The 13,267-nt window shown below is 31.5% G+C and overlaps 1 protein-coding gene across 1 annotated transcript; it reads right to left on the reverse strand.

Moving 5' to 3' along the window:
* Positions 1–6,537: 6,537 nt before the first annotated feature.
* LOC129297153 (omega-hydroxypalmitate O-feruloyl transferase-like) lies at positions 6,538–10,593 on the reverse strand. Its single transcript, XM_054935516.1, has 2 exons — positions 9,868–10,593; positions 6,538–7,637 (listed from the first exon to the last, which is right to left on the reverse strand). The coding sequence occupies exons 1-2, from the start codon at positions 10,309–10,311 to the stop codon at positions 6,777–6,779; spliced, it is 1,305 nt and encodes a 434-aa protein (XP_054791491.1). The 5' UTR covers positions 10,312–10,593; the 3' UTR covers positions 6,538–6,776.
* Positions 10,594–13,267: the final 2,674 nt, after the last annotated feature.

The raw sequence follows: 13,267 nt of genomic DNA on the forward strand, positions 1-13,267 counted from the left end.
ATTTTTGGGGAGGAAAAAGAATGATGATAGCTGGATAGAATATAGAAGTAAATTCTCATAAGTAGGATCGGAGGCTTGAACAAAAAAAGCAAGAAAAGCATATGTTGAAAAAGCACCAATAACTAAGCTCAACAATGATACTTAAATTCGGTATAATAGCACTCGATAGCAGATAAACGTATAAAAAATTGCAAAAGGAATTAGTTAGCACATGTTTTTTTTTTCCCAGATCAATTAACACGCATGCTCTCTTTGACTAAAAAGTCATGGAAAAAGTTAATAAAAACAAGCATGTTTATCTTTATTGACTGAAAATTTCAATGCCTTGTTAAACGAAAATTCAAATTCCCGCTCATTGAAAACAAATGGGTCATTCGGATTTATTAATTTTCATTTTCAAGATCCAAATTTTGAAACTATTCAGGGTCCTTAATCGCATCTTTTGGCGTATATAGCATATTTTACAATTTCGGCCAACAAAATATTTATTTATTTCTTATAATACTATTACTTTTTTAATTAGCAGTTGAAGCTGACCATCACCACAAGAGGAGTGAAGAAAACTGACTAGCCAACCAACTAAAAAACATGTGTATTTTAATATTCATTCACAATTTAACAAAATGTAACCGTCGTGGGTCAGCCATTATTTGTTCTTCGTTGATTATTCCTCTTCAGCAGCTTCGGGACCACTGACGGCCAACGTATATTTCTCCTATCCCATCCAAGCATTTGACTTTAATTTTCAATCATGCTGTGCCATAACTCCCCACGGATATGAGGGGTAAAACCCCGGGGTCACTAAAAATTTTTGGACGTTTAAATTATATACGTATTTCTTACTCTTATGATTTTATATTTTTGTTTTAAAAATTTAAATTGCCTTAAAATATTTTAAAATCTAAAGATATATTATAAAACCTCTTTCTGATAAAAGATGAGTAAAACTACGTACTATTCGTTAAAAATATAAAACATTTTTTATAAGATAAGATATTAATAAAAATATATTTTTTTAAAAATATTATTAATTAAGGATTATAATTAATAAGATTTCTAACTAATTAAGACATCATATTAAAAAAAGGTAAATATGAAAAGAGAATACATTTTTAGGACAGATAAATAATTCATTGGAGTGTAATTTCATTAAAAATGACTTATATATAATATCAAATAGAGGGAGTATATATTTATTTATGTAATTAGATTAGATAAATTTTTCTTTCATTATTCATGACTATATATTTTACATCTCACTTTGATAATATGAAAACGTTACATATTACATAATAATACAATTGATTAACATCAAGTAATTAATAATATATATCAAATTTAAAATGAACTGAATTCATAGTTTTTACCCTAAAGATAAAGAAATATTATAAGATTCTAACGAAGAATGACATCAATATCCTAACTTGTTTTGAAAATAAAAACTTTATCAGGGAGGAAAAAACGATATTGATAAACTCAATCATCAATACATCTAAACGCACGAGGTGCAAGTTGAAGGATCAACCATTCAAAAACCAGCAACATCCAGGATACGAGAAGGAAAATCCCAAATATGGAAGAATAGGTCAACTAGTGTGAATCAAAATTCCTCATGTTCTCTCGCTAGATATATAAATTACACACATGGGAAGATATAAGGCTCTCTCTGATTGCTTTTCTGTCCAGCTTTATCCTCCCTTCCGGGCTAGTTCCCATACATGGACGTACCGTCGTCTCCGAAATCTATCGTCAGTGCTCGTGCTTAGCTTGTTGTTCGATGGAGGCTGCGAGGAGAATGTTCCAGAAGATTCGGGGACAGAGCCGAGTGGTTCGACGCGGCTACTTCACCATCTGCGTCGGTCCGCAGAGGCAGAGATTCGTCTTGAAGCTCGAGCACGCCAATCACCCACGCTTTAGGACTCTGCTTGACGATGCTGAGAATGAATATGGTTCGTGCTCCTCCGTACATCACGATGGCCCTATATGCCTTCCCTGCCACGTTGATGTGTTCTGCCGGACATTGGCTGAGATTCAGACCTCTGTTCCAGATAAACGCAGTTGGGCTCGCCCGCTTTTCAATATTCTCACAGCAGCTCTTAAGTTTAGGATCAACCATCACTCATAAATATCTGTATAGTTAGACATATCGCTTTTTTAAACTGTCTTCTGTATTGCCGTTCAACTATCCTTTAAAATAGTTCAATCTGTGGTTAAACTAAAGCTTGTTAGTTCATCAGTCTGATTCTGTACATTTTTCAATGTAAGTCTCATATTATATTTAACTTTTAAGGAATCATTATCTATATATATATATATATAGTTCAACTTTTTGGAGATAAATTAAACAATCAGTGAATTATATCGAATGAATTTTATCACTGGGCGGACCTGGAAAGGGAGGGAGGGGGCCATTTTCTAAAAAATAAACTATACTTTATATAAAACTACATATTGAAACTGGCTAGAGAGGTGTGGAGACTTAGAAGCTGTAACAGTATTGCATGAAAGTGGAATTGTTTAATAGAATGGAATGGCATGCACCAACAAAGCAAACACTGCATAAAAGCAGCAAAAGAATTATTTCTTTTCTTCTTTCTTTCGAGAGAGGCAATGTTTACCAACAAAACAAACAATGGAATTGACCCCTTGATCCCCTTTTATCTGCCAGTGCTCGTGTAAATTCTTTATATATAGTTAATGATGCATGTTGAATATTGATTTTTATCCACACGTATCATTTAACAATATCCTTTTTGCACTGAAATATTCGACTAATCGGAACTAGCCTTCCGGTAGATCTAATCCACAATGGTTGCATCCAAAACAATTTGAATGGGCTATATATGGTTGCATTGTGTGCCCTGTTTTAGTATATTAATTAATAGTGCATGAAAATATCACAAATTGTAGCTTAATAACTCTGCCTATGTGTCAAACTCATCTGAATCTTCTTCCAAATCTGCTGAGAAAATATGTTTTATAGGGGTCTACAACTTGACCTACTTCAAGCCCAGCCTACACTATTTACTTAATAAACTCAAGTCAAATTAGGTTTTTAATTAAGCCTGTTTAATTAAATACATCAGGCCTATTTTTTAAGGCCTAGCCTACGAGCCTAACAAGTCAGCCTATTTACACACACACATTTATTATGTAGTATATTACTAACACATCGATTTCACAATTTGATTTTTAATTAATCTATTTTTTTATTTTTAATTATATTTTCAATCATATTGGACTAACATATTAATTTTAATGTTAGTAAATACTTTTAATTATTATATATTGTAATTGATATATGTTATATATTATATAATATAATAGTCTCAAAGTATATTTGAAACATTGAAAACTAAAATATAAACCTATTTAAAAAGCTTACTTTTAATTAAGTTTTTAAATAAATTTTTAAGCCAAGTTAGGTTTTAAATAGATTCAAACCTAAATCATGAAAAAAGCCTTATTTAAGCTTTAAGCTAGGATCAAGCCTCACATAAGCTCAACCCTATTTGGTTAAAGTTTAACCCGACTTAGCCTATTTTCATCCCTATTTTAAATGATAAAAAATTGGGGGCAAAAATTTGTACTAACATTTTTTCAAATAAATAAATTTGCATGTTTTTATAAAGGATTCTGAGATTCCTGGAGGGGAAGCACCCGCTTTGCCTCCATTATCGGCCAATGATCCAATGTAATTTTACTTCATAGCAAGACCTATTATTATTATTATATATAGATTTTATTTGTATAGTATATAATTAATCATACTTTCTTGTATTGGCAAATATTGTATCGATAATTGATTAACATCTATAACATCTAAAATTTAAAATAATATGAATTCATAATTTTTACCCCTAAAAAATAAAGACAGACAGGACAGTTTTTGTTGGATAATATTAATTCTTTTTGATCTAAATATTGTTTTGGAAACAAGGTATTAATTAGCTCAATGATCTATCTATATATATATATATATATCTCCATGATCTTCTTTTTGCAATTGGCCTGATATATAATATATATCTATCAGCTGTTAACCTTTCCTCCTAAAAATAGGAAGTGCCGACACCATAACAGTTGCTTAAAATCATTCACAATTCAAAATCCAATAGCGTACTAGGACATGGTGATTAAAAAAAAAAAACTGATATATACATATATATAGAAGCCACCAACGGGAATCATATACTTGCTGGAATATACGAAAAAAAAAGGAGAAAATCTAGAGCACGTCTTGGAAAAGGGGCCCAAAAAGATATATACACAGTACATATCCTATTTCAATCTTCCAGACGGTGAGATAATTTAATAAATTAAAATTTATTATTTTCTACTGAGTCTTATATTTTATCCCAAACAATGCAAAATATACAGAATTATTAACTCATAGAAAAAAAAGTCATTTTTAAAAATATAAAATTTAAATAATATTGTCCAAGGCTCAATAGAAGATTAATGCGCAAATCCTATATATATATATATATATGTATGTATGTATGTATGTATGTATGTATATAAAACACACATGGAAGGCCCTCACGTTTCCATGTCCTCACCACTATCTCTTTGATATTATATTCAATGGAGACTCTGACAAGAAAGTTTCAGAAGATTTGGGGTGACTGTTGCTGCTTCCGGCAACACCACGTCGAGGATGAGCGCGGTGGCTACACCTTGTTACGTAATCACAACATGATAGTGCCAGAAAGACAGTCGACGAAGACGAAACAAAGCAGAGTGGCTCCACACGGTTGCTTTGCAGTTTGCGTCGGTCCGGAGAGGCAGAGATTCGCGATCAAGATTGGGCACGCCAATCACCCACGCTTCATGGCTCTGCTCGAAGATGCTGAGAATGAGTATGGCAAGTCGATCCATAATAATGGTGGCCCTATATGTCTTCCTTGCGACGTTGATGTGTTCTGCGAGGCATTGGCTGAGATAATGATTGCTGATTTTGATTCCTCTGTTTCCGATAGTTCTACGTCATCTTGTCGGTCTTGTAAACGGAGTTGGGAAAGCCGGCTTTTCAAGATTCCAAAGAGTTCTTAAGCTTAACCTCAAACGCGGCGCTTAGATGTCCTTGTAGATACGTTGGAGAAATCGATTTTCTTTTTCATATTTCATGAGTGACTGGCTAATGATTCTATACTTTGAAGGTTCGATTTCTTTATATTTTTGGCATTTTAGATTGACATTGACGATTCTTGGGTCTGCAAGGTGATTTTCTTTGTTTTTTCTTTTTTCTTTTTGAATATTAGTACACGGAAAACCACGTGATAGATGAATGAAAATCAGATCATATCAAATTTTATGAGGGATTTGTATTCTGAAGGTGTATGATTAAAAGTAATAAGATCTAAGTTTTCATTAATTCAGTCATTGATAGGAAGCCAAGTCTTTCTTAGTTGATTTTTTTTTAATTCCTTCTCCGAGTTCTCTCTGGCATAGAGTTCTAATTAAATGTTTAATTTTTCAATTTAATTTGTTACCAAGACAATTCTATATCTGCTTTTTTAAAGTTCGTACATATTGGTTTGATTCGTTACCTTTTTTTCCCCTTTCAAATTATTGCAGGATATTTTGGCAAAAAAAAAAAAAAGAAGTTTATATAGGATATACTGATTAGTTAGTGCATGTGTGTATCCTTCTTCAAATTTTTGAGTAATCATATATAATAGTTCAATTTTTAAAATTTAAGATAATCAAGCTAATTTATGTATTTATAAATAGTATAATTTATTAGACATTTTATTATACATATTGATAATGTTAATATAGATAATTGGTCTAAAAAGGATATTTTTCATGCAGAACTTAGCAAAGCTTTTCTTCACCAAAGAGAGGGGAAATCTAGCTACGTGCACCCCCACTTTAATATCGATGACATTGTTCAAACATTCTTCTGTATCTCAATTGTTCCAAATTTTCTTGCAATTAATTATATCGATAAAATAAGGTTTTTCCAAACAAAATTTGAACGTCGATAAACATAATTTTAAAATTTTTTAACTCACGCTTAATTATCAATTGAACTTCGATGTGACCAGAAATTAAAATCTAATAATTTTATTTATCTTACAAGGACTTATTTCTCTAAAATAGATTTTTTTTCCCGTTCGGATGGAAAGGTCTATTAAAAAATAAAAACATTGCTCCATGTGTCAATCTGACTATCTGAGTAAATGGACTGCGGACACTGGACATGACAATTTAGTGTATTTCTTAAACGAGATAAATGAATAAATATTCTGATATGTTTCAAATTAATTAATAAAAAACCTCAAATCAGAGAAAACGAAATGTTAATTTAATCAATATATTGCATAAAAATGAAATAAATGTCACTATTCTGTTCATTTTTTATTTCCTAGATATGATTTTTTAAAATTGAATAATTCTAGAGGATTTTAAATCGTCCGAGAGAGTTAAGATTAGTTTAATTTAACGTTTATTAAAAATGATGGACTAGGTCAGAAATACAAATTAAATACGGTAATTCCTTTTTTTTTTTTGGACTAAATACAAATATGGTAATTCAAGTGAAGTGAACACCACTTCTATATATTATACTTCATATTCCAAGTTTAACAATTAGATCCACGAGAACAGGATTATTCCCCAATAATTAACAACAGCACAATTATGAACAACAGAACATTAATTTATAGCAGACGCAAACATGGGCTTAACTAAACTAGCAGATGCCTTTCATTGGACGCACGTGTAACATTTATAATGAAAATCAATCAAGAATAACGGTTCGCAGATTTTCATAACTGCATCAGTGCTTCAAAGGTTTCCATGGCAGAAGCAGGCAAACCCAGAAGAACATTTACGTTCTTCCTCTCTTCCCCATGAGACAGGAACAAGATGACCTCTTTCTCAGGCAAGGTCACAGGCCCAGAACACAGAGGTTGTCCCCATCCAAAATCTGTGGTGTGGAAAGACAACCTAGTCCAAGTTGTGATCAGAAGCGTCGCTGCTAAGGAGGGCCTAGCTCTCGTCGTTTCAAAATAGTCTATAGCTGATCTCATGTACCGATCTGTAACCATATCAATGGCCTGCTGAACCAACCCAACAGTGAATGATAGAGGATTCGTCAATAACTCACCCGCCTCACACAGTGAATTTGTCAACACCATGGCGTTTCCGAAGTAGCCTTCTGGTATTGGAGGGACGAATCTGGACCGTCCATCAACAGCGAAGAGAAGCTTGGTTTGTTGATCAGGTTTCATCCTCAAGGCTTCAGTTCGAGATCTCCATACAAAAGCAGAAAGGGCTTCAAAAGTAGAGCACCTTTGAAGAACGCGATCTTCCATGGCCTTTTTCTTGAGGAGCTTCAGCTTCTCGGGATCGAAACAGAAGCACTTGTAGAGTATGTCTTGTTCCTCGTATAGTTTTGTGGTATCTGATACGTCTTCAATCTCTGCAAATTCATGGTGTGGAAACTCTATAATAGGAGGCTCGCGTGCTTTGAGTATGGTTCGGTCAAGAAATGGAGGGATCTTTAATTCCAAGCCTCTTGCAGTGTCGCTCCATGCGTTTACAAATTCCATAGCACACAGTCCATCTTTCATACAGTGGTTCATGCACAACCCCAAAGTAAATCCTCCACATTTGAATTTTGTCACCTACAACATATATATGTAAATCATTTTAGCTTCGGGCTACGTAAATCATTTTCCCCTGTATTGTTATTTTGAACTTGACATCTTTCATTCTAGCAGACATGCATTCAAGATATTAGTATTTTGGTATATTGATGTTTAAACTTTAAGGTGCGAGTGCTATCCAAGATATGTATCAAAATATCTTAATATAAAATTATCTTGATGAATGGTTCTCGTATACATGTTATATAATTTGTTTTTTGAACATCAACTTTTCATCCAAAAAAGATTATTTGAACACAACATAACGGTACTAGCATTTGAATCCTGGACCCAGTGGTCTAAAATCAATATCTCGCTAGGAAGACCATCCTCGTTGGGTATCGTCTAAAAATGATGAGTGTTTCCAAAATTACAACTTCTTTTTTTTTTTAACTCCGTCTACTTTTCATTAAATTACATTAATTAGCTTTTCTTCCGGTGCAAATTTTCAAATATTATAGTTCCAAATGTTGATGCCTTAAATATCATGGTATTTTTGTACCCGAAAAAATTATGGTATATATTTATTTAAACCTTAATATCTCATATCATAATACTATTTTACTTTAACTAACAATACATCTTTATGAATGACAAATAAATCAGCATCAATATATATATATATGAACATTTAGATGTAATCATATATACTACTATTTTTTGGTGAAATGATTGGGGGGAAAACCGTTGTAACTTGGTGGACATGAATCAATATTTACATGTTATACGTGGCAAGAGAGCAGTCTAAATACTGGGTTATGGTGACAGTGACACGGCATATAAAAAATTTCGTTCATTTATAAATATTTCTAAGTGAGATTAAAATGAATAAAGGTTTTATAAATTAAAGTTAGGAAAAAATATAAGTATGTAATTTTAATGTGATTTATGTTTATATACTTTTTTTAAAAGTCAGTTGGATAAATTAAAATTTATTTAAATAATTTGATTCAAAAATTACTTTAGACATATAATGAAAATAAAAAATTTTGTGATTCATTTAATATTTTTAGGAAAAAATAATAAAATTTAAATTGAATTTTTTAAAAATTTTTAAAGGTATAATTAAAAATATAAATTTTTTTTTGATAAATTTAAAATCGTATTTTTAGAAAGGTAAGATGAAATGATAAATTATAATGACTGAAAACATGATTATAATTAAATTAATTTTTTAGCAAGAGAAAAATAATTTTTCATCATCAAAAATCTATTTATTAACATAAAAAATCAAGAAAAACATATTTAAAAAAATTCTTACCTAGTCTTATCCTAAAACAAAATCTTATCCCATAGATATATGTTAAAATAATATTTGAAATTTTGTCCAAAAAAATCATATTTGCAAAAACAGCCCAAAAAAAGTATATTTACAATTAAAATCAGGATTTAGGGTTTAGGCTTTCGTAAATATGACCCATGCACGTTATAGGACTAAATCAAAAAATAGCTTAACATTTACTATATTTTATATTATAGCTGGTTTATTATATTTATTAATGATATATCATTATATGTCAATGATAAATCTCTTATAAATTTTTAAAAATTTAATTTATATTTTTTAAATGCAAGATTTGGGGCCAGTGGTCAATTTCTATATCCTTAAAATAATCATGCTTGGCCCCTCGGTAAATAAACAGAAAGTTAGATGTTTGACAAGCAAAGCAACAACCAAAGAATAACCATTAATCTTTTGCCGGAAGAAAGAATAACCACTAATGGACGACAGCAACGAGAGGACGAATGAAGAGAGGAGAGTGAGGGAGAGACCAGAACCAAAGAAGGCCACAGAACGGAGAGATGCAGCGATTGTTTGGTTCTGTGGATGAAAGAGAACCAGCAAGCTCAACGAACAAAAGAACTCTGGCAATGAAAAAGAAAAGACGATGGAACCCACGGACGGTGACGGAGCGATTTCAGAGACACCACGACTTGCTTGCATGCACCAGAACAGAAGTGAAGAGAGGAGAGGTCTAGCGGCTTCGAGTTAACTGCTTCAAACCTAACCTAGCTTGCTTTTTGGTCAAAAGCTTTTTCTAAAATTTTGTTATCTAAACAAAATGTTTAGATTCCGAATTAGCTTTTTAGTCTGCCCAGATCAGTTTAGGAGTTATGGAAACATTATATTGCCATACTAGCTCGTTATGAAGAGCATACGAATATATAAATGTATGTATTTGATTAACTGAGAGAGTCAAAGTAAAACCTGGACGGTGATAAGAGGCATCTCAAGTACGTTCCTGGCACCAGGGACGCTATAAGCAAGCTTGCCAAGAGTGGAAGGATCAGGCTTTGTCAAATCTCCTATTTGTTCTATCTCGCAATTTGCTTCAGCCTCAACGAACACTGCACCCTCACCAGTACAGTCCACTATCAACTTGTCTTCTGAACTGATCGTTAACCTGCCGGCCATGGGGTGATAAGGAACAAGAATCTTGGACAAGGCTTCTCTGATCACTGTTGCAGCTTCCTCGTTCCCTCGACAAGCAGATTTGAAACAATACACTGTACGAACTGGAACTGCTATGTTCTGGTCAAGGTTTGAGAGGAAGTACAGACCCTTGTCTGTTTCTTCTGCGGGTGGAACCAGAGTTGGTTCTCCTAGTTGCCTCACATCAAGTTCAAAATTTGAATCTATTGCGCTTGCCATTATAATTAAGCCTTAACCTTGGTGGATCCCAAGAGTAAATGAGAGCAGAGACCTATAAACTGGTTATGGCTACTGTGTGAATCTGTAATGATGAAGAAACTACTATTTGGTGGTGGCACGCTAAGGAATAAGGAAGTTATCTTTATAAAGATAGTGGCTAGAGAGGAGAGGAGAGGAGGGAGAATTAATCATGGCTTTGGATCGCCAAAAGAAGTAAAAATGCAGACTAACAAGAAAAGGAAATAAAAGCAGAAAAGAAAAACGTACCGAAAATCTTTGGCTTCATATTTTGGTTAACAAATGTCGCAACAATTATGATGAAGTTAAAGGGACAGATTCGGATGGTCAATTCGGTAGCATTTATACGCAAGAGAGCATTCACACGGATTGTTTGTAGTAGCCACACAATTCATGGTCTATTTAAAATCAAGCCAAAAAGCAAGTTATTAAACTCATAAGTTTAAATAAATTTATGATAATAATATAAATTTGTATAGCAAACTTGTAAGAGTTCATCTCTATTAACAAATAACTATTAAAATATGATTGTAATTTAATTTAAATATATTAAAAATATAGATTATTGAAATTAAACTCATATATATTACTAAATTATCATATACAAGGCATAAAAAATTTTAAAATAGGGAAACTTATTTTTGGTATACTTATTTTCTTTTTAATTAATATTAGTTTTTGCATTTTATTTTTTTTTGAACTAGGTTTTATAACTTTTATGAATTGAATTTTTCATAGTATATAATTAACTCGCTCAGCTCTAAAAAAAAATGACGAGCTTAACGAGTTTAACCAAACTTGCCTCTAGTCTAAATTTTGAATTAGTTGACATGATTTTATAAATTAAAAATATAAAAACGGTAAACTTGCAAGTTTAACTAAGTTTGTATTTAGTTTGAGTTTATGAATGAGTTGATACGATTTTGTAAGCTAAAAATGTAAAAGCATTAAACTCGTAGAGTCAACTCGAAAGTTTGACAACTATACTGTAAAATACAATATAATCTCAATTTTATTTAAATAGATAATAACTTTTTTTTCTGGCCAAACCAAAGTCCATTTTATTAATTATCATGGAAAAAATATTACACACACTAGTAGACAAAGCCAAAAAAACTCTCACAAATACCTACATACAATCTAACACACAAAAAAATAAACCAAGGTCTAAACAAAAATAAACACAATTACAGAAACAATTAACCAACATTAGTCCTATCAAAATAAAAACAACAGCATTACTATCACTATCCAACAATATCGTATCCGAAGCCAACAAAAGAGCCGAAGAGGATGGTGGCACCATCATCCAATCAACATGGTTCATCCCTTTTTTAGCCAAATCCGCAGGTTTTACCTTGGCGTGCTACCAAGGAAATTCATGTTTATGACTAATGCACACAAATCAATGATAATGTTTATGAAGTCTTGTTTTAACTGAGTTATGAAACTTTCATTTGATGAAAAGTTACAAACCCTAATTAGCATAGGAAAAATATAAAATATAAAAGGGTGGGCCCTTGACCTTATAGGGCTAGCCCTTTTGTGGCTGTCTCTTTAGTTTTTGTCTATTCTTCAAACTTTACCTTCAATTTAGAGATGAATTAATTCAGAGCTCAACCAACAGCTTTAATGGTGCAATGATGTTCCTATTGCTTAAAATTATCTGCACTTTCTGATCAAAATGTTAAAGAAATCACCGTGTATTTTTCTGAGCAAATTAACTCCCCTGGATTGGTTGAGACTTGGATTAGATATAAAATTTGACATGAAGAAGGCAATATATACATATACTCCCTCATCTCTATATATAAGATATGTTTTAAAATTTTTTGTTGTTCATAAATATAAAAAGTGTGATGATATTTTTAAGTAATTAGACAATTTTATTTTTGTCTTGAAAAAGGAAAAGGAATATTAATTGAGTGCTTTGTCCATCACCACCATAATATTAATATTATTTGTGTGTGTGTGTGTTGTATACACTCCCTCATCTCTATGTATAAGATATGTTTTAAAAGTTTTTGTTGTCCATAAATATAAAAAGTGTGATGATATTTTTAAGTAATTAGACAATTTTATTGTTGTCTTGAAAAAGGAAAAGGAATATTAATTGAGTGCTTTGTCCTCCACCACCATAATATTAATATTGTTTGTGTGTGTGTGTGTGTTGTGGTGCTTTACTTAACCTGCAGGAGAACATAAAATCAACCTAAAACAAATATTCAAATGTTATACGAAGGACTATTCAAATGCTATTATGGTAATGAAGTGCGTTAAGAGAATTAAATTTCCAAGTGGTTGTTCAGGCATCATCATCACAAAATTTCAGGAGTAGGGTTAACTTCATGAATGGACATTATTAGTTTGTTCAGACGTCATTATTAGTTTGTTTATATTTACACGAAATTGATGGGAATTGCATGTAACATGCGAGGAATTAATCAAAACAATTTTATTCGAATAAGTCCAGCATCATAATTGTTAAGTTCAGCTTCATTATTAGTTTGTTTAATAATAGTTTACTTCATCAAAAATAATTTAAACTATTTAGTTAGATATATTTTAAACTTTATATATTCATGAAACTATTTTTAAATTTTTAGATGTAAAAAATATTTTATTTATAATATTTCCTATACTATTTTTTACAGTTTTGCTTTTGATAGAATTTATATACTGTCATACGATACATGTAAACACTTCTATTAATAAAGATTCGAGTATTGATTTGTAATATTACGAGAGATTAATATCTTTTTTTAGACCCAATCTCATTGGTTATACATAGCCAAGTTGAGAATTAATAAAAATTCCACAAACCTAACTTAAAAAAATCGTGCAAATACTGTATTGATATGTGATATATATATATATATATATATATAATTTTGTTTTAAATTTCGTGACTTATCAGATTGTCTTAAGTACAATATGG

The sequence above is a fragment of the Prosopis cineraria genome, unplaced genomic scaffold (genome assembly GCF_029017545.1).
Source record: "Prosopis cineraria cultivar Desert tree isolate PC_DT_omini unplaced genomic scaffold, ASM2901754v1 PC452, whole genome shotgun sequence".
Lineage (NCBI taxonomy): Eukaryota > Viridiplantae > Streptophyta > Magnoliopsida > Fabales > Fabaceae > Prosopis > Prosopis cineraria.